At 44.6% G+C, this 23,008-nt stretch overlaps 1 protein-coding gene across 2 annotated transcripts; it reads right to left on the bottom strand.

Annotated features, from left to right (window-relative positions):
• Positions 1 to 925: 925 nt before the first annotated feature.
• Positions 926 to 22,533, bottom strand: LOC137558094 (beta-1,3-galactosyl-O-glycosyl-glycoprotein beta-1,6-N-acetylglucosaminyltransferase 4-like). Of its 2 annotated transcripts, none has more exons than XM_068271715.1 (2): positions 22,440 to 22,533; positions 926 to 4,280 (listed from the first exon to the last, which is right to left on the bottom strand). In XM_068271715.1, the coding sequence occupies exon 2, from the start codon at positions 4,274 to 4,276 to the stop codon at positions 2,963 to 2,965; it is 1,314 nt and encodes a 437-aa protein (XP_068127816.1). In that variant the 5' UTR covers positions 4,277 to 4,280; positions 22,440 to 22,533; the 3' UTR covers positions 926 to 2,962. The 2 variants fall into 2 exon arrangements, with proteins under 2 accessions (XP_068127816.1, XP_068127817.1); XM_068271716.1 differs by having other exon boundaries at positions 926 to 4,277.
• Between the last annotated feature and the right edge of the window lie 475 nt (positions 22,534 to 23,008).

Below are 23,008 nucleotides of genomic sequence, written 5' to 3'. Positions count from 1 at the left end.
TCAGGGCTTCTCTGCTGGGGAATCCTGCAGCCCGGTTTTGCCTGCTCTCTCTCCCTTCTCCTCCACTGTGGACTGTAGCAATTTCCCCACCACGGGTGTCGGGTAACACTGAAAAGTTTAGCGACAGGCAGATCTGCATCTCTCCCCTTCTACAGTTGCTCTCCCCTGGCTGGTCTTCCTGCTTCTCTGAACAGACCCAGCCGGAGGATTACAGAGTGGCTGCAGGAAGGAGAGAGATGCAGATCTGCCGGTCACTGAACTGTGTTACACGTGGTGGGGAAATGAGTACTGGTGGATAATCTGGCCATAGCTGCTGATGAGGGAGGCAGAACAGGCAACATGGAGCTGGAGGATTCTACAGCAGAGGAGCCTTAGCAGCATGCCACTGATCGTCTGTGTTTTGAATCAGCAGGACCTTCAAGGTAGGGATGAATGGACCCCACTCCCTCCCTGAAGTATAGATGGCTGTCTCCCCCCCCCCCTCCAGTATAGGAAGCCTCTCTCCCATCCTAATACCTCATCCCGCCTCTCCCCATTCCACTCCTTGTCCCTCATCCCCTCTCCTCAACCCCTCATTTCCTCCCCCACAGCCCATTCTACTGCTCATTCTCCCCCTCCCACCCCCCTAGCCTTATCTTTACTCATAATGCTGGATCCGCACCATACAATTTTTTGGCAGATTTACCAGCCAGATCGATTATTTCCAGCATGTCCGGTCTGAGAATCGCTCTTTTTTAAAAGCGATTTTCTGAGCGATTTCCGTTCGTTCCTACGGAAATCGCTCAAAAAATTGATAGATTCTCAGACCGGACATGCTGGAAATAATCGATCTGGCTGGTAAATCTGCCAAAAAATTGTATGGTGTGGATCCAGCAATACCCCTCATTCTCTCCCCCTATCCCTCTCTTTCCTTCTTAGCCCTCACTCAAAACCCCAGTCCCCCCCCCCCCAGCAGCTGTGGGGTTCCTCGAGGGGGCGCAGTTACGGTGCTTGCCATAGGCGCTATCTTCCCTAGGTACGCCACTGGGTGAGAGGAGAATAAGATGGTGAAGGAGTTGAATGGGAGGAGGTGGGAGGTGAGGATTGAAGGCTGGCTGACTGAATGGTTGAAAGGAGCAACATTGGGTGGATGCCACCTGCAGGCCTAGCAGAGAGAGAGAGAGAGAGAGAGACACTGCTTCCTAAAAACTCTTTAATCCAGCAGGGTAGTCACAGTGGTACAGAATAGTCGTGGTGTCAGAGCCCGACAGCTGTTTCGCAAGCCAAACCTTCTTCTTAAGAGGTAAAACCTGTACATTTTTGCCTCTGAAAAAAGAGTTTTTACTGTAGGAAGCAGACGTGCCTCGAGCTTCACCTCTCTCTCGTCACATGTGACAGCTCATGTTTATCAGATTGTCCAGAGGATGGGCAACAAATTCTGACAATAGGTTCATTAGGGAAACAGGAAATTTGGGCGCAGCCTAGCTGCAGAAATTTGGGCACCACCATAGGCGCCTGTTTAAATATCAGCATGATGCCCTCTCATGATGCAGTTTAGTCTAGCAAATCAAAGCTAATAGCTGATCTTGTTACCACTTACCAGTAGATGTGTTACTAGTGAGTGATTTGATCGCAGCTACTTCTTTCTATCTACAGTATGTCTAGCTAAAAAAACAACACCTTTGACTATATTGAACAAGCAGCATTATAAATACAAAGTACAACAGTACTACCTAGCTAAACCTGGCCCACTGATGAACATTTCTAATAAGTGGGGTTCTGTATCAAAATCCGCCTACCACCATCTTAAAATCGAAAGATGCAAACACAACCTCAAAGAAAATGCAAGACATAAATGCAGCCTAAAAACAGAAAATGTAAACAAATTGTAAAAAAGCAAGTGCATCCTATAAAAAAAACAAAAACACACAAAACGATTTTGGGAGAGGAGCTACAAGAAGCACTTGTGACCTTGGAACCAGGAGAGCCACGGCAGTATACACCTCTTGATTGGCCAGTGATTGGCCAATTTTACCACTCCCATGTACTATGAGGGCCAACAGATTTTTAATACTATGAAAAGGCTATGTAAGTAAGCTCTCGTGCTATATAGAGGTGGTAAAATTGAGCAGACATTGGCCAATCAAAATTGGATGTGTGGATGCCCCTAAGATGAACCCGTCCCGATATTGTGCTTTGGTATAATAGCAAGGTTCAGAAGCACCGGGCTTCCTTTTTTTCCTGTTTGAAAACAATCAAAGTCACCACTGGACACTCTGGTAGTTATTTGCTAAAGCTCAACACACACTATACAATCTTGGTTGTACAATCTTACCCCTTTATGTAGTATAAGAGTTTATCCAATCAATCATTCAAGGTATTCTCAATCTGTTGGCCCTTATACCACATAGATTTGGTAAATCTGTACAACCAAGATTGTATGGTGTGTGTTGAGCTTTAAGGAGATGTACAGTTAAAGTGGACCCAAACTCAGAACTTCCTTTCTGGTCTAAAAGATAAGCAATAGCATAACCACCTTTAAAGAAAAACATTTCTTTGTTACAGCTGATACAAATCCTGCAGTAAATCTGCACTGCTGTGTCTACTTCCTGCTTTCATGGAAGCAGACATAGGGTTAACATGCTGTGTTTACAAAGTAGCTGCTCTGCCGAGGTAGCCAGCTGATACAGCTGAGGGATCAAATTACAGTTGTGATTAGGCACAGATGAGGGGGAATTAGAAAAGCTAAACTCTCTAAATACACACAGGGTGAATTTCTCTGTTTTCCTTCTGTCCTGTGCAAGATTTTAGGCCCACTTTAAAACCAGCAAAGTTTCACAATTTCAAATGTAAATCTGGTGCAGGGACTTTTTTGTTTTTATTTCTGGTTTTAAATTGAAAAGAATAAAAATCCACTGTTCTCTATTTTAGTAAATGTATGCTAGGTATGTCTTTTGTAAATAATGCTAAATGAATATTCCAGTCACCTTGCTGACTTAGAAACCCACTCTCTTTGCTGTTCTGCAAGCTTTCCAATGAGGCACTCAACTGACACAGGATCTACTTTTGGATCAAACTTGTTTCCAAACCAATGTTCTGATTTTATAAGCCATTGCAACTCTGCTGCTCCATAAATGCAAACATCGCGAATGTAAGTGCCAGAGCACGGAGGATTCGACTTTATAAAACTCCACCTCACTAGACGGGTTTTGCTGTCAAATACTGTAACATCATCCTGAGACCTAGGAATCTCTCCCGGAACGCCTGGTAGGCGTACAAGGGTGGCCCAGAAATGTTCATCTGGAGAATAAGTATCCTTAGACCACTCTAGAAATTCCTTTACAAACGGGCTACTAAAAATATACTTAATGAAGGCATGACTTAAAACAAAGTAGGCACTTCCAGCAAACATCTCAATACCAAAAGGTGGTGGAGTCTTCTTAAGATACGTGTTCTGCGGCACTATCATATAATCACCACGGAATGAAAACCTTGGCCTGTGGTGATACATATAACGTTCTTTCTTGTCATGTGACGGTCGAAAAGTCTCAAGCATGTTCTCTCCATTGAGTTTCTTCATCTCAGACACAAGTTCATAGTTTGACTTGATTGGCATGTCCTGCCCACACAAATTAATGACATATTTCCACTGCACAGGTGAAGACAGCAAATCAGACAGACAATTTAGATCTGCCTGCAACCTAGAAAAATGGGCATAAATCACCCTTTCAAGTTTAGATGCAATAAAAACATTGGGAAAGCAGCTGGCTAAATTGGTCATGGCATTTTGGAACTTCGAAGAGGACTTTAGGTCATAATGGATGCAGTACACATTGACTGGGCTGTATATTGTGTGCAAGAGACGCTCAACGTTGATAGCATCCTTATGTACAACCATAGAATAAGCAATAGGAAACTCCAGTTCTTCTTTAGAGAAAACCTTCCATTGATACTCACGTAGGTTCTTGTAAGTCGTGCAATTCTTTGTCATTTCTGAAACCATTTCATCTTTCAGGTCGTAGATATGCCTTTTCCGAAGTTGAACACTTTTCTGAATCTCTGATGGCTCAAGCTCAAAAATGGCAGTACAGTTAACACTAGTTGATGGGTCAAACAGTAAAACACTATTGTTATCCACAGAGAAAAAGAGATTAGGATCCACAAAATAACTTTGGGATTTTAGAGGTATCAGTTTAACATTCATAATCTTCAAGACAACTGATAGAGACACAGCCCAGAGGACGAACCAGAGCTTCTGGCGTACACGGAACGTAGTGCAGCACCTGAATTTCTTCATTCTACTGAAATATAATTTTTGTGAGGAAGCAGGTTAAAAAAGCACTTTAAAAAAAGCACTCATCCAAAGCCTGTGTCCAGATAAATATATTTTGCCTGCCAGGGCCTGTTCTAGCTACAATAGGGCCCTGGGTCAAAAGTAAATTGGGGCCCCCTGATGTCCCCCTTACAAGCAAATCATTTGCCAGACCCGATCAACCCCCCCCCCCATATGTCCCCTAAAAAGCATTTTGGGGGTTTCCCATTATTCATCTCCCCTTGGTCCCCCGTTATAGCCGGCATCAAATGAGATGCCTGCATCTCTTTTGAAAAGTAATAGCCACGCATTTTTTCCTATTTAGCGTACTTATTGTACACAAATAGGAAATAATGCGCGAGGACATCTTGTGGCCAAATAGTAATATTACACCTACATACATTATGAAATACTTTTTTTCAAAATGTATGTCAAGAGGGTATATTATTATATATTATTATAAAACTGAAAAATGCACCTTTATTTCCAAATTAAATAGTGCCACCATACATTAAACTAGCGATATACAGTAATTTAATTGTTGTGATTACCGGGACAAATGGGAAAATAAAATGTGAGGCTTTTATCCATAGTAGAACGTTTTATTTTAAAACTATAATGAATTTTTTCAATTTTTTTTATTATTCCCATTAAAATGCACTTAACCACTTGAGGACCGCAGTGTTAAACCCCCTTAACCACCAGGCCATTTTTTTACAATACAGGGCTGTGCAGCTTGGTCAGGGTGCTGCACAGCCCTGCAACTCACCACGCAAATGAATTTTTCCTCCTTTTAGTGTCCTTAATAGGACACTATGCTGGACACATTTTTTTTTTAAATTGAGTAAAGGGAGGTTTTTTTCCTCCCTCTCCCTCCTTCCCTGTGCCGTCCTAATCGCTATTGGATGGCGATCGGCACTGCTCCCTGTCTCTCATAGGCATTGGCCTATAAAGAGGCCACACAGATCAAGCCTCTCTGAGGGACAGCCCAGTGTCCCTTGTACAGAGCTGCAGGAGATAGCAGCGCTGTACAGTTGTAAACAAAGGGGAATTGCGGCTAGCAGGCTAATCATGGAGCGGAGGCAGGGAGCGATCGCGCATGTGTTTCCTGCCAAACTGCAGCTCCAGGACTTGATGCCAATTGGCGTTAGGTGGTCCTGGGGCTGCCGCCGCGGTCACGCCCATCGGTGTGACGCAGTCGTTATGTAGTTAAAATAAAATAGTTCTTAGCATATTGTACCACCCAAAGAAAGCCTAATTGGTGGCGGAAAAAACAAGGTATAGATCATTGTTGTGATAAGTAGTGATAAAGTTATTGGGGAATGAAAGGGAGGAGCGCTGAAATGTGAAAATTTGCGCGGGCTGAAATTGTTAAAGTTATTTTAAACAGAATATGAAAATTATCCCCTAGGAGATGACTCAGGACAAAAAAATCTAATTGCATATGGGCCCTTAAATCATGGGTTAAGTCAGATATGGAGAAATAAATCAGTTCATAAGTAAGGTGAGATAATTCATGTGATAAGTTTTGTGAATTATCCTCCCTTTGGACAAGAATCTAGCGTGCATACGGGAGACGGGAGTTCACCAATGCTGTTGTAACAACCTTACCTTCCAGCGGCAGGTCCCGCGGCGTCTCTGGCGGGGCCCGTGCAGGTGATAGAGTTTCCGCGCTGTCATCCTCCGGTGTCCCCAGCACTCCTGCAGCGGGGAATCCGAGCGCACACGTGCGCAGTGCGCGCGAGACCTGTTGGACCTTATAGGCTAAGGAGGCGGATCTGAAGGTAATGTCATCAGGTGACATCACCATGCAGGAGGTGCTACCATTTGGGAAGTGGTTTTGGGAATTTTCTATTGTGTATTTAAGGCCAGAGCTCTCAGTCGTTCACTGGCCTTGATACTAATCAGTACGCTGGTTCTTGGCCTAGCTAGTGATCCTTTTGCGCTACATTAATATATTGTGTAGACGCACAATATATATGTACTCTAGTTAGTCAGTCTTGTTATTTTGTAGTTATATTTGTAATATTATCGTATTGTAATTATCATATGGTAATATTATTTTAGTAACATCATATTGCATATTTTCTGTGTACTGGCCTCCTGCCTGCCTCTCGACCTTGCCTTTGTCTAGTCCTTCTGCTTTACTGCCATCTGATTTCCGTGCTGACTTGGCCTGTCCCTGACTACTCTACTGATCATCCTTACAATATGACTGACATCTGACTTATGTGTATGACCCTGCCTGATTATTGACTACGATTCTTGCCTAGCTACCTTGTACTTTGATACCTCTGACCTTGTGTAACGACTTCGGCCTGAAGCCTGAGTACTCTTACTCACCTCTGCATAATTTGTACTTGTTATGCTACCTCTTCACGTATCAGCGTGATAGCTGTTTAATGGTCTGGCATGGTGGAGACTCTGCAACAAAAAAAAACCCCTGGGGGATACTTACCTCATAAGTCTGTGCCTGCGCAGTAGAGTGGACCCAACCGGGCTTGGCTATTTTTGCTGAAAAGCTGCTACTGTGCCTGAGCTGGAGCCGAGAAGGTAAATATTTACATGCCTGTTTTTCGGGGCCTTCCAGCGCTGCATATTGGAGGGTGAAGAGGACGGGGGAAGCCTCATTAGGATCCAGAGGTTTCCCCATTCCGAGGTAAGTACCCCCCAGTGGCTGTTTTTTTTAAATAGATTCTCTTTAACCTCTTGCCGACCGCGTCACGCCAGTAGGCGTGGCCGCGGCGGCAGCCCCAGGACCGCCTAACGCCAATTGGCGTAAAGTCCTGGGGCTCTGTTTTGCAGGAGATCGCGCGCAGGCTGCGCGCGCATCTCCTGCTTGGGGGCGGAGCTCCGCCCCGCCTTCAGTCTCCGAGCGGCTATTGCCGCTCGGGAGACTGTTAGACGGCGTGATCGCCGTCTATTTACTCTGTGCAGCGCTGCGATCAGCAGCAGCGCTGCACTGGGGACAGCCGTGTGACACGGCTGTCCCCCTGAGGGACAAGAGAGCGATCGGCTCTCATAGGCAGAAGCCTATGACAGCCGATCGCCGTAATTGGCCGGCTGTGGGGAGGGAGGGAGCGAGGGAGGGAAGGGATTTAAAGGAAGAGGGTTTTTTTTTTAAATACGGCAACACAAATATTTATTAAACAAAAAATAAACATGGGGGGAGCGATCAGACCCCACCAACAGAGAGCTCTGTTGGTGGGGAGAAAAGGGGGGGGGGGGAATCACTCGTGTGCTATGTTGTGCGGCCCTGCAGCTTGGCCTTAAAGCTGCAGTGGCCTTTTAAACTAAAAATTGCCTGGTCACTAGGGGGGTTTAGCCCTGCAGTCCTCAAGAGGTTAAGCAAAGTCTGAATTACCACTGAGTTCATGGTTGGCCTCAATCACCCAGTCTATGGGAAGCTGCTCCAACAGGAGCCATGGATCAGTTCTCTTCCTGTCCATAGGAACAGATGTGGTGCTAGCCTGCAGGCTAGAAATGCATCTGTACAACCTCAACCCTGAACTGTCAACCGAGGTATCAGGTCAGAGTCTCTGCGGGGTGAAAGGCTTTGTAGGTGTGCAATAATGACAGAGCAAAATGATAAGTAATACAATCCTCTAATACAATCTGGCACTTTTATTTTAGTTTCGGAGCTCATTTCTGTTTTAACTGACTGACAGCGCGGGGGGTGTCGCCACGACCTCCCACAGCGGCAGAGCAGGAGGGGAAGCAGCACTAGAAGGAGGGGCAGCTGGGACAGCGGCAGGGAGGGGGGCCAGAACCCCCCTCACCTGGGTCCCCTCCTTCTGCTCTCTCCCCTCTATATAATATATTAGCGGCAAGCAGGCACTGCGGGCGGATAATTACTCACCTGACTTCTGCGTTCCAAGCGCTGGAGTGCAGCGTCACAACGCTCCGCCTTCAGGCAGGGAACACACTTTGGTTTGTGCTGCTTACCCCTTGGTATTTATTTATAATTTTCCCTTGTAAGCCTGCATAACCACGCCCACCTCTAGCACAGTTAAACATATAAATGAGTGCATTGCACATGTTCAGAGAGTTCATTTGGTAGCTAGTGAAAGGTAAGGTGTTTTTAATCTCCTTTTTTTCCCATTTAGTTGACTCTTGGGTTTTTGGTTTAGTTCCCACTAGACTGCTTATAAAAACTGGCATTTTGCATGGTAGAGTAGGACTCACCAGATCGGGGACACTTTGGCGCAGTTGGTGAGCTTAAGCGCGTTAAAGCGTAACCAAGAGCCCCTGTCACTGTTTTCCTGTTGTGTGCTGCAGCCCCTCTGTAATTATATATTTCTTATGGAGGTTGGGGACCTCCTGCGCTGCGTGCATGCTTTGCATAGAATTGCATAAAAATTTGGTTTGTGCTGCTTACCCCTTGGTGTGTGTGTGTATATATATATATATATATATATATATATATATATATATATATATATATATATATATATATATTATACACACATACAAATAAGAAGTAAGTTTCTTCCGGAACAAGATGAGCCATACTTTTCTCCTATGTTGCTATCACTTACAGTAGTAGAAATCTGTCAGAAGCGACAGGTTTTGGGCTAGTCCATCTCTCCATAGGGGTTTATTCTTTATAAAGACATTACCTGAAAAAAAATTATATTAAGATGCTGGCCAGCCTCCCTGCACACTTTTTTGGCAGTTGGACGGAGAAACTGCCATTTACTAAGTGCTTTTGAAAATAAAGAAATCCCTAAGAACGCCCCATGAGCAGATGTGCTAGTGCAAAACCTGTCCGCTCTCTCAGATTTCTACTATTTACTGTAAGTGACAGCAACATAGGAGAAAAGTAATGTATGGCTCATTTTACTCTGGGAGAAATGCACTTCTTATCTAAATAGATTTACAAATATTTAATATTTTAAGATCTTCACGACAGTGGTCCTTTAAAATGGCATGCTAATCTGGCAGCGGAATCAAATAAAAGGAATTATGGACCACTAGGTCCCTGCTTGACCCAGCATAAACTTTGGAATTGAAAAAAGCAAAGTAGATGAAAGTGATGGATCTTCTATTCTTGGGAACTGTATAAGAATTATGATGGTTGTATGATGGCATCTGGTATAATGATTATACTGAAGCAATGTATTGGTGCAGCTTTGCGCGCAAACTGTATGATTTGTAGGCCTGCGCTGAACTCTTTCATGTATAGGTGGACTGCTGCTACAGCTGACTGCCCGCCCTGCCTTCATTTGGCTTGTGCTCAGGACTCTGCTAGTGATGCGGCTGGATTGCTCCTCTTACGCAAGCATTGACACGCTGCTGAGTATAAGGGAAGGGCGTGGTGTGGGGAATGAAAAGGAGTGCACTCATCCGGCCACACCCTGAGGAAGAACCAGGGTGGTTCAAAATGTGTAGGTGGGCAGAGCTTAAGGTGGCCACACACGATACAATAAAATGATCCGATTTTACAGCAATTCGATAAAAACGATCGGATCTCCCGAAAAAAACGAAAGCTTTTTTTCCATTCGACTGAAAAATCCGATCGGATTTCCCGTTTTTTTCTATTTTTATCTATCCGGAATGCCAGATATTTTTCTTTAATTTCTCTAAAAATTGTACGGTGTGTGTTAGATTGTCAATTTATTAATATACACACCCAAGCAATTTTCTCAGAATTTCCAATCAGTTTTATCATAATTGGGGAAACATTTAACACAGGTGTGTGGTACATTGGTCATATTTTTGAAATGTTCCAATCCGTCAGAAAAATTGATTGCAATTCTTAAATTGAACAGATATTTTAAAAAATTGTATGTTGTGTGGCCACCTTTAGGCCGGTTGTCTGCTCAGCTGCGTTATCCACCACATGCAGTAGCCTATAACCACGTCCCATAACAGCGGTTTGCTGAATCCCTCTTATGCCGCAACTCACACAGGGTGACTGAGAAGGGCTGGAAGGAAACTACCTCTAGCAAGACCGGGATGGATAAAAGCGGACTTACAGCGTTCAAGCTTAGGGTGAGATCTTTCCCTAATATATAACTAGTGGGCGAATATCCATCCAGCATGGTGGACTTTGCTATGATTAACAGCGGATGCTGTGGTGTTGATTTAATGGAGTCCAACGCCTCTCCTGGATGCTAATTTATTAAGGGGCCCCCAACTGTATATTGCTGCCAGGCATTTTGGTGTGAATGCGCGGATGAGGCCTCTGGCCAGAGTAAATTTGCTCCTATTCAGTAATCATTTATCTAACTGGGCATTCATATATGTGAGGATAGCCAGTCTATGAAGCTTTTCTGCCAGGCTTGTGTTTTTATCATCAATCTGTATAAATTGGCACTAATGGTGTTTATGGTGTGTATTTTTTTTATGAGATTTGATCTGTCATGTAATTAATAAATATATTTTTTTGTATTCCTTGATGATACAATAGCTCAGCTTGATTTCTTTAGTATGCAGCTAAAACGAATACCTGACTAACCAATGTAACTAAGAAGAAAAACAGAGCAAACCAGCTTGGGCGGTGTTCCAGTCTCATTCCCAGCAGCAAATCACAAAAATTATCAGACACCTTGGCAAGGGAAGTCTTCTCCTTACGTAAAATTTATTAGTTGGCAACAGCAACGGAGGGATCAAGTACAGGGTGGTAACAGGTTTATTCAGGGTTAATTAAATCGTACCATGTAATTTATGCACATGTAAGAATATTAAGGATATTAATTAACAATTCCCATGAAAAATGATGAATAATAACAGCGAGGTGTGTGAATTGTTCTTTCTTTCTCACCATATGATGACTTGTATGCTAGAATCTAGCCAAAGTGTCCCTGTCTCAAGCAACTTCCAAACATGACTATGATTAGCCCATGGCACGACTAGTCTGATTCCTTATGCTTTAGTACTTCACTTTTCTTTATTATTTTCTGTTAACCATTGAGTCACCTTAGCAGAGCCAGCGCCATCATAGAGGCAAAGTGGGCAATTTCCCCAGAGCCCTTAGGGGCCCACTAAGGTTCCTCTTCCTCAACTTAACTGTTACTTCCTGCCCCCAGAAGGGGCACACCTCTGTGGCTCCGTGCACTTCCATCTCCATCCACCACTGGCTTCTCTGTGACCTGTGGCATGTGTCAGGTCACAGAGGAGACCCGCCCCTGTAAGGGTGGGTGAAGTCGGGGAGAGCATGGAGTCATGGACTGACAGAGGAACACGTCCGCCAGAACAGGTGAGACGCTGCTCTGCCAAATACGTGTGGACTGGTATTAGTCATGAATCCGAAGACATAAACAAACAAAGTTGTTTTGGTGATACCTTTAACCACTTTGGGACCGGCCGCCTAACCCTCCTTAAGGACCAGGCATTTTGCGGTGGAGGGGGGTGCGCGCGTTTGGGAGGCTGGGCGGGTCGGATCCTGTCTGTGGCTGGCTGGGCAGTCCCCCCCCCATGGTGGCAAGTGTCCCCCCTTACGCCAGCAGCCATCACTCACCTTCCAGGCTCCAGCGATGAGCCACAGTAGCCCCCTTCTTCTCCAGCCGACATCTCCGATTCAAATGACGCTCAGCTCGGGTGGCGGCTTGATGACATCATCAAGCCGGGACCCGGCGCTGACCTCAGACGAAGCAGAGATGCCGGCCAGAGCAGAGGGGGGCGCCGATCGTCACTGGAACAGCAGGGAGGTGAGTGGATCCTCTTCTTTTCCCCCCTGCCGCCGCCGCCGCTGTCAAAGTGATCACTACGATCCGACGGCGATCGTAGTGATCACGTGATCAGCAGCCATACGCGATGGCTGCTGATCACTGAGGGGAGATGTCAGCTGTCGTATGACAGCTTAATCTCCCCTCCCGGGTGCCCATAATCGCATCGGGGCGGTTCTTTAGCGCGGACGTTGAATCAACGTCCAGTCAGAACGGTAGCACCACCTGCTGGACGTTGATTCAACGTCCGTGGTCCCCAAAAGGTTAATGACTGTACAAGTACAAGTTTAATAACTGTACAAGATTTCTTTGCAAGCTTTCAAAACTTTAAGTTTCTTCTTCAGGCAGGTTTCAGAACCATACCAGGTATGGTAGCCAGGTACAGGTGCCCCCTGTATAGGGTAGCCAGGTATAGTTTATAGTATAGATAGTATATTTGCCCCAGTATAGGTATTATAGTTGCCCCCAGTACAGGTAGTATAGTTGCCCCAGTAGTATAGGTAGCTAGTATAGTTGCACCAGTATAGGTAGTATAGTTGCGCCAGTAGTATAGGTAGCTAGTATAGTTGCCCCCAGTACCTGCTAACCTCCCCTCATCCCCCTGCGGCCACTTCCTAAAAATTCCCCATCCTCTTCATGCCGCCGCTACACTTCAGTCCTCATATCAGAGCAACTTGCTGCGCACTGTGACAGAACAGCGGCTCCCATAGCAGCAGGCATACACAGGAACTTCCTGTGTCAGTATACAATAAGTACACTACATAGGAAATAATGTGTTACACTGTAACTAGGGAAGTGACGCAGGCATCCATTCATGCCTGCAATCACGGTGGCCTAGAAGGGAGATGAATGAATGGAAAAAACGAGCGAGTGGGAGGCAGCGCCATTACAGAATGATCACTGTTTTTGAACAAAAACAGTGATCATTCTCAGCAGACATGTACGGATTGGCTCAGGGGACTTTTGTCTCCTGCCACCAATCCCTCCTGTTGCTGGGACCATTGCGATCGCCGGGCTTCTGCGCACAGCCCCCAAACTGCAGGGACGTGACTATCGCGTCCCTGCGGCTGTAGCAGCTGTTTCTGCGGACGTGAAGCTCACATCCCAGAGGCAGTAATGGTTAAATAAATAGAAACTGAGTAAACACATAACATAATGCTTACAATTTTATTCTAGGTGTCTAATAATTGTCATGAGTGTTCTGCGCACGCGCAGTTCATTCTTTCGAAACCTGTGAGTGCGCAGAACACTCACGGCGACGGGCACGCATGCCCAGTAGCGCACGTCACAAGGCTAATGGAGCCACTAGCTGAAGAACGCAGGGTGCCCAGAGGACGCCGAAGGACGTCACGGACTAAGGGGACAGCTGCAGGAAGCCCAGGTAGGTTCATTTTGGCATTTATGTGGTCTTCTCAGGACTCCTTTAAAGATTAGAAGTCAGGAAGAATAGGATTATAGTAACTGAGGAAAAAAGGAAGAGGGACTTTTTCAGACCACAGAAAGTGTAAGCACCTGATAATGTTCCTTTTAACTTCCTTCCTGTGTGGGAAATTCAGACGGGCAGTTTCAGCACAGTTACAACCCGCCCTCCATCATACTGAAAGTTGGGTTGCACACCAGATAGGAACATGTTTTATCTAAGGAAATATAAGTAATTGTACCTATGGATAAATGTGTTAAAGAGTTGCTACTTTGGCCCCCAAACAGTTTCAGGAACAGTCAATTGGCCCTCGGTCAAAAAAGTTTGGGGACCCCTGCTATACACCAACTGTCTCCTGCTACACAACAGACACCAACTAACCTATACACCAGGCCCATTTCTAGGGCAGTGCGGCCGCCCTGAGCGCTGAGGGAGGAGGGGGTGCTGTAATGGAGGGGGAGCCGCAGCTGCGGGAAGGGCAGCCCGACCTCTCCCTCCCTTCCTCTCTCCGGGCCGCCCTCCATGCTCCCCCTTCCTACTGCGCAGGGAAGCGCTGTAAACTGTCAGCAACTCACCTCCCTGGTTCCACTCCAATCACTTGCCGCTGGTCTTCTCCTCTGCATAGCCATGTATACACACTTTACTTCCTGTTTAGCACATATTTAGCTATATAACCTATACTGGGGAAGCTACCTATCTAACCTATACTGGGGGCACCTACCTATCTAACCTGTACTGGGGGAAGCTACCTATCTAACCTATACTGGGGGCACCTACCTATCTAACCCATACTGGGGGAACCTACCTAGCTAACCTATACTGGGGGCGTCTACCTATCTAGCCTATGCTGGGGGCAACTATACTGGCTACCTATATTGGAGGCACCTACCTAACTAACCTATACTGGGGGCACCTACCTATGTAACCTATGCTGGGGGCAACTATTCTGGCTACCTATATTAGAGGCATCCACCTAGCTAACCTATACTGGGGGCACCTACCTATCTAACCTATACTGGGGGCACCTGCCTATCTAACCTATACTGAGTGCAACTATACTGGCTACCTATACTGGAGGCACCTACCTGACTAACTTGTACTGGGGACAATTATACAGGGGCACCTATGCCTGGCTACCTATACTGGGGGGACCTATAGCCCGCTACCTATACTGGGGGGACCTATAGCTGGCTACCTATACTGAGTGCAACTAAACGTGGCTAACCTATACTGTGGGCACCTATACCTGGCTCCACGGCAGGGAGGGGGGGGGGTGTGTGTGCAATTTTTACACTCTCGCCCTGGGTGAATTTTAGCCTAGAAACTGCCCTGCCATACACCAACTGTCTCCTGCTACACAACAGACACCAACTAACCTATAAGCCAACTGCCTACTGCTACAGAGCAGACACCTACTAACCTATACACCAACTGCCTACTGCTACACAGCAGACAGTAAACCTAGCCTACCCCTGCAGAGTCCAGTTTACTAAATTACACCGAGCTGTTAAAAGCATATTCACATTTATAAATGTTTTGGAGCTAGTCTACTTTAGGGGACCCACCGCAAATCCCCATAGACAATTTCAGCTGGGCTGCAAAACGGAACAAATGTCTTCCGTTTGCTTGTTTAAACCTCCACAAGCCTTATATCCTCTGGTAGCTAAGCATGCCCTCTAACGAATTTTGCGGGTTTCGGTCAAAAAAAAGTTGTAACTGACTGTACAGGAGCCGCCAAACGGCCGCAATTTCGGGTCCGTCAGCCATCTTGGTTCTGCTCTGCAGGTCGTTTCTTCCTCCTCATTGGAGGGAATTGTTGGGTGGGGGCGTGCCAGCTTCTGTCAGCAGCTAACAAACCCTCCAATGAGGAGGAAGAAAGGACCTGCACAGCAGAACGAAGATGGCCGACGGAACCGAGATGAAGGCCGTTCGGCGGCTCCTACACAGCCCATTTCAACTCTTTTTTGGACCGAAAACCTCACAATTCGTTAGAGGATATGCTTACCTATCCATGGGTATAAGGCTTGTGGGGGTTTAAACAAGGTGAAAGCGGACATTTGTTCCGTTTCTGCAGCCCAGCTGAAAGTGTCTATGGGGATTTGCGGTGGGTCCCCTAAAGTAGACTAGCTCCAATGTTTTATTGTTATCACCAGCCAGGGGCGTAGCAATAGGGGTTGCAACGGATGCAATCGCATAAGGGCCCTTGGGCCAGAGGCGCCCCGAAGGGCCCTCCCTCAACTACAGTATTAGCTCTCTATTGGTCCTGTGCTCATAATAATCATTCCTATAGATACTTTGAATAGTGGTAATCATTAAACTGTTCCCCATCCCCTTCTTGCACCTTGCATTGGCAGGTTTTGGTGCGCCATATCAATTGTTATGTATAAATTGCTTGGGGGGGCCCCATTGTAAAACTTGCATCGGGGCCCACAGCTCCTTAGCTACGCCACTGCCACCAGCTGTACATATCTGGCTACTGCCTCCCGTATCACCTGAGAGTTTTTTATGATCTAAGCTAAAGCCTGATAGAGTATGGCGGGTGTTATACAGACCTCATTATTCTCTAGCTACCATTTCCTGAAAAGTTAAAAAAATTAAAATAAAATAGCAAAAATAGTGGTCCTTCAACCACTTCAGCCTAAAGTGTATCACCTTATGCATCCGAGCAACTTTCACCTCCCATTCATTCACCAATAACTTTACCACTACTTATCACACTGAAATGATCTATATCTTGTTTTTTCCTCCACCATTTAGGCTTTCTTTGGGTGGTACATTTTGCTAAGAATTATTTTATTCTAAATCCATTTTAACAGGAAGATTAAGAAAGAAATAGAAAAAAAATCATTATTTCTCAGATATTGGCCATTATAGTTTGAAATTAATACATGCTACCATAATTAAAACCCATGTATTTTATTTGCCTATTTTTCCCAGTTATTACATCATTTAAAATGATGTCCCTATCACAATATATGGCGCCGATATTTTAATTGGAAATAAAGGTGCATTTTTTCAGTTTTGCATCCATCACTTATTACAAGCCCAGAATAAAAAAAAATAACAACAGTAATATACCTTACTGCATACATATTAGAAATGTTTACTCCCTAAGCTAGCTATTTATGTATTTTTTTTTTTTTACAAACATTTTTTAGTGCAACTATAGGGACTATTTTTAACAGTAAAAAAATGTTATCAAAATTTTTATTTCCAGATGTAATTTTACTATTTGGCCACAAGATGCCCTCAGAGCTTACTTCTGCATGCGTAGTATTACTACGCAAGCGGAAGTAAAGCGTGGCCGGGACGGAAGTGAATTTATGAAAGACGGAGCCGTCTCGCTGATGGTGTCGGTATTTCATACGGAGACTTAGATCAATGAATGGGAACTGTCTTCCCATTCATTGATCTCCAGGCTAACGGAAGATGGCAAGAATGTGTGCGGGAGCACGCGTGATCGCGTGCCCGGCAGCAGGGCAGGCTGTCTAGACGGATATATCCATCCAGATACACCTAAGTGGTTAATTTGTACTATAATGATAGCCAATAGCCACACAGGTTTCAGTTGTGATCATTTAACAGGTGTAAATGTGGCCATTAACAATACAATCCAGTGGATGATCTTTTCCAGTTGTATCGATAATCGATGGGGAACAATCAGAAGTACCCATTATTGGCCCAAAACCCCCTAGCCAATACGATCAGATTTATGGGATCAATCCGAGAAACGGTTAGATTCCATGGATATGATTGAATAGTTCATGGGTTTTCAGGCGTTAACGGGCACGGCCGATCATTTCCTATACATTACTGCGGTGATCGAAAATAATTGATTGTCCGCAGGGTTGTATCATTAATGGCCAGCTTAAAAAGGTTTGGGACTATGCAAAATCAAACTGTCAAGTTAACAAACGAATTGCAATCATTTTAGATCAACCGTGTTCATTGTAATGCATGCGAAAACCGAAACATCTAGATGTCATTCAATAGATCATTTTGCTTTGTTTTTAAATCTTTCTATTGTGGCACATATACAACATGTCAGTCATACACATCAAGACTAATAGATTACTGGCCACATTTTAACAATAAAAAGAAAAACATAGCACATATAGATAGATGGTGTTATCAGTGGATCATACCAGTCTATGACAATATCAAACATGTATATACCTCAATATATAAGTCTATAGTGCTACAGGAAATATATCTAAAATTGACCATTCACCAGGTCAAAATAAAGAGAGATCTAGTAATAAAAAGAAAAATGTAAAAAGTAGTAAATTATAAAAAGAAATATAAACAAAGAGAAAATATAAAACACACTATTCATCTTGTGCCATAGGGTAAAAAGAATTATTCTCTAACAAACTCTCAGGGCCCATTCACACTTGCGTTTGTTTTGCAGGAGTGATTTTTCCGCGATTTCACGCGGAAAAATCACTGAATACTGCGGCGATTTTGCCGTGATTGCGTTTAGCGCTTCTATAGCACTGAAACGCGATCGCCGGGAAATCGCCTGAAAATGGTGCAGGCGACGTGTTTGCATTTCACGTTTTTGGGGGCTTTTGGGCGATTTGCGGCGATTAGCGCAAACCGCCCAAGTAAGAATGGGCCCATGGGGTTTCATTACACTAGCGCTTTTAAAAAGCGCAAGCGTTTGAGCGTTTTGCCGCGATTTTGGTGTGAATGGGCTGTCATTGTGCTTTCAAAATTTCAAACCATTAGGCCTCAGACACAATATAAGCGCTTCTCTCAACACTTTTTGTCCAGCAGAGCTTTCTAAGAGCTTTGTTTTAAAAAGCACCCATTGACTTACATTAAAGGAGTTGTCAGGCAAATTTTAATAAAATAAACGCTACTTACCGGGGGCTTCCTCCAGCCCCAAGCTCCCAGGACCTCCCTCGCCGCAGCTCTGCCCGCAGCTGTTTGCCGGAGCTCCGACCCGGTCCCCGGCGATGACGTCAGAGCGACCTGGAGGTCGCTCTGTATTGCGCCTGCGCGATGGGCGCTGTCAATCGCTGCCACGTGGCCAGGAGCGGACTGCGCAGGCGCAGAACTACTGCGCCTGCGCAGTCCGCTCCGGCCCACGTGGCGGTGATTGGCAGCGCCGATCCCGCAGGCGCAGTACAGAGCGACCTCCAGGTCTGACGTCATCGCCGGGGACCGGGTCGGAGCTCCGGCAAACGGCTGCGGGCGGAGCTGCGGCGAGGAAGGTCCTGGGAGCTTGGGGCTGGAGGAAGCCCCCGATAAGTAGCGTTTATTTTATTAAAATTTGCCTGACAACTCCTTTAAAGTCACGGTAAAATCACACAATTTTGCCGTGATTTTAATACAAGTCAATGGAAGCGTTTTCTAAAAAACTCTCAGAAAGCTCTGATCGCCAAAAAGCTCTCAGAAAAGCGCTTATAGTGTGTCTGAGCCCTTACCTGTAAAACATCCTTTTAAAACATCTAAACGGTAATTTTAGATTATTTGGCAACTGCAAAATGTAAAGTGGGTTGCGAATGTTTGGGCAACGTTGTTAATCGTCATGATTTTCCTGTATATATCGTTTGTTGTTACTATAAAAAATGTCAGTTAAATATATCATACAGGAGACACAGAGTGATATTTGAGAAGTGAAATTAAGTTTATTGGATTTAAAGAAAGTGTGCAATAATTGTTTAAATAAAATTAGGCAGGTGGATACATTTGGGCACCACAAAAGAAATGTAATCAATATTTAGTAGATTCTCCTTTTGCAGAAATTACAGCCTCTAAACGCTTCCTGTAAGTTCCAATGAGAGTCTGGATTCTGGTTGAAGCGATGCATTTTGGACCATTCCTCTTTACAATACGCCTTTACTTCATTCAGATTTGATGGCTTCCGAGCATGGACAGCTCTCTTTAACTCATACCACAGATTTTCAATTATATTCAGGTCTGGGGACTGAGATGGCCATTCCAGAACGTTGTACTTGTTCCTCTGCATGAATGCCTTAGTGCATTTTGAGCAGTTTTTAGGGTCGTTGTCTTGTTGAAAGATCCAGCCCTGGCGCAGCTTCAGCCACTGATTCCTGGACATTGGTCTCCAGAATCTTCTGATACTGAGTGCAATCCATGCATCCCTCAACTTTGACAAAATTCCCAGTCCCTGCACTGGCCACACAGCCCCACAGCATGATGGAACCACCACCATATTTTTCTGTAGGTAGCAGGTGTTTTTCTTGAAATGCTGTGTTTTTCCTCCATGCATAACACCCCTTGTTATGTCCAAATAACTCAAATTTAGTTTCAACAGTCCACAGCACCTTATTCCAAAATGAAGCTGGCTTGTCCAAATGTGCTTTAGCATACCTCAAGTGTCTGTTTGTGCAGTGGGCAGAGAAAAGGCTTCTTCTCCATACAGCATCTCCTTGTGTAAAGTGCGCCGAATGGTTGAACAATGCACAGTGATTCCATCTGCAGCAAGATGATGTTGTAAGTCTTTGGGTTGGGTTGACTCCTACTGTTCTCACCATTCGCCGCTTCTGTTTATCCAAGGTTTTTCTTGGTCTGCCACTTCGAGCCTTAAAGGGACTCCGAGCAGTGCAGAAACTATGGAAAGATGTATATCATTTTAAAGCTCTCTTTCTCCTCTTTCCAATGATATATAAACCACCGCCCTACGCCTTTTAGTTTTCGCTATTTTCGCTATCGAAATTGCCACGGCCGCGACTTTGATCGCGGAAATAGAGAAAACTAAAAGGCGTAGGGCGACGATTTAGGTGTCGTCAGAAAGAGGAGAAAGAGAGCTTTAAAATGATATCCATCTTTCCATAGTTATATTGTATTACACAGGGCGACTTTTTCTCAAAGTCAGCAGCTCCATTCAGCAGAAAAAGTCGCCCTGTGTAATACAATGTAACTATTGAAAGATGGATATCATTTTAAAGCTCTCTTTCTCCTCTTTCGACGCCCACCTAAATCGTCGCCCTACGCCTTTTAGTTTTCTCTATTTTCGCGATCGAAGTCGCGGCCAAGGCAATTTCGATCGTGAAAATAGCGAAAACTAAAAGGCGTAGGGCGGTGGTTTATATATCAATGGAAAGAGGAGAAAGAGAGCTTTAAAATAGTATGCATCTTTTCATAGTTTCTGCACTGCTCGGAGTCCCTTTAACTTGAACTGAGCCTGTGGTGTTCCATTTCCTCAATATGTTCCTAACTGTGGAAACAGACAGCTGAAACCTCTGAGACAGCTTTCTGTATCCATCCCCTAAACCAGTGTTTCTCAAACCTGTCCTCAAGACTCCCCAACAGTGCATGTTTTGCAGGCAACCTCACCTATGCCCAGGTGGGGTAACTAGTGTCTCAGTTAGGTGGGTTCCATGTAGCTGAGACAGTAATTACCCCACCTGTGCATAGAGGAGGTTGCCTGCAAAACATGCACCCCTGGGGAGTCGCGAGGACAGGCTTGAGAAACACTGCCCTAAACCATGATGGTGAACAATCTTTGTCATCAGGTCATTTGAGAGTTGTTTTGAGACCTCCATGTTGCTACTCCTCAGAGAAATTTTCAAGAGGAGGGAAACTTACAATTGACCCCCTTAAATACTCTCTTATAATTGGATTCACCTGTGTATGTAGGTCAGGGGTCACTGAGCTTACCAAGCCAATTTGAGTTCAATTTTCAGCATCTGCCTAATTTTATTTAAACAATTATTGCACACTTTCTGTAAATGCAATAAACTTAATTTCACTTCTCAAATATGACTGTGTGTGTCTCCTATATGATATAGTTAACTGACATTTTTTATCGTAACAACCAACAATTTATACGGGAAAATCATGACGATTAACAACGTTGCCAAAACTTTCGCATCCCACTGTCAGAGCCGGGACAAGGTCCTCCAGCACCCAAGGCTGAGACACCAAAGTGCGCCCCTCCATCCCTGCCACCCCTGCCGTCACACACTGATTGCTATTAGACTAAGAGGCGCCATAGGGCCCACAACCTCCCCAACACCTTAATATCTAGTTATCTGGCTTGCAGTCACTGCCATGTATCCCCTTTTCTTATTTCTTTCTGCTTCATACACAATTAGCAATGACAGCTGAATGAATTCTGCGCCCCCTCCTACACTGCTCCCTGAGGCTGGAGCCTCTCCAGCCTATGCCTCGGCCCGGCCCTGCCCACTGTATACCTGCACCCAGCATTACCTTGTTAATGCCTAGATGTATACATGACCGGTTCTAGACTTTTTGCTGTCTGAGGCATACTTATGAGGATGCTCCTCCCACCCAGATTTGGAATAATCGCACAGCACCCGACAATTTACTCTGCTTCATTTAATGTTCTCACATGACATGCTGCAGCTCAACACAATAGCACACTGGCTGGCTGTGAGTCTGTGACAAACTAACTGCACAACCTCAGCCACTCCATTCCTCTTCAGGCTAGGTGCACACATAACATAACACGCTGCGTTTTATGTAATGTTTCATGCTATGTTGCGTGCGTTCGTTAACTTTTTTTATTTACCGCAGATGCGTTTTACAAGCATTTTAATGCATTAGTGGTTTGTATATACAAAGCGCAAATGCGTTTTCCTTTTGCGTTTTATGCAAATCACTAGGAAGACAGGAAGCGGAGATATATCATAAATTTTTTTTTTCAAAAACGCATAAAAAAAACGCATGTAAAATGCATACCATTATGTTTCCATTGACTCTCATTATGGGCATTTTTCATGCATTTTGAAGATTATGCAACAAAACCAGCATTTTTGAAAACGCACCCATCAAAAAGGCATATGCATTTTTAATATGCGGTTTTTCCTGCGACCCATAGACTTCCATAAGTGGCAAAATTGCAGCGTTTTCCGCAACGCTATGGATGTCTGCTCCTAGCCTCAGGAAGGTACACAAAATACAAAAAGGCTGCCCCTAAAATCTCTGCGCCTGATGCAAATGTTTCACCTAGCTTCATGAGAGAACCGGCCCTGGATGTATATTCCTATTTGTCATGAAAACACGTCAAAAATGTGCATGATAGTTAAAGGCTTAAAAGTGTTAGCGAGTGTCTAGCTCTTACCTCTCAGCTCACATCTCTCTCTTCCGTCACTTAAGCTTTATTGATCATAACCTTGTCCTGAGCATTGTGGAGTGAACCTGCTGCTAGGTGTGGTGCTCTAATAAACTGTCGCCTTGCTTCCTGGTTGAAAATGTTAAGAATTCATTCCTGTAAACAAATTGCTGTAATGCCTTGGTGTGTTTTCTCCAATTGTCTGTCGTATTTCTACCAGGCATTCCATGTGCGGATTTCACAAACCCTGTGGCAGTGAAAGACAGAGGATAGACATTTCACCTTACAACCTACTACTCTGGAATGGACTGGAGGTCACACATCTTCTTTTGAACCTTTGCAGCTCCTTTTTAAAAGGACAGCTGTAACCTTTTAAAGAGAAACTGAAGTGAAAATAATGTAATATTAAAAGTAAAGTGCTTCATTTTTACAATAATTATGTATAAATGATTTAATCAGTGTTTGCCCATTGTAAAATCTTTCCTCTCCCTGATTTACATTCTGACATTTACTACATGGTGACATGTGTACTGCTGGCAGGCGATGATGATTTCTTTTTTGGAAACAGTTATTTTCCA

Source organism: Hyperolius riggenbachi, chromosome 1, assembly GCF_040937935.1.
Source record: "Hyperolius riggenbachi isolate aHypRig1 chromosome 1, aHypRig1.pri, whole genome shotgun sequence".
Classification (NCBI taxonomy): Eukaryota; Metazoa; Chordata; class Amphibia; order Anura; family Hyperoliidae; genus Hyperolius; species Hyperolius riggenbachi.
This window is presented reverse-complemented; position numbering and strand designations above follow the sequence as displayed.

What these genes read in the sequence shown, in the direction of transcription:
- LOC137558094 (XM_068271715.1), bottom strand. Translation starts at nt 4,276, where the DNA reads ATGAAGAAATTCAGGTGCTGCACTACGTTCCGTGTACGCCAGAAGCTC.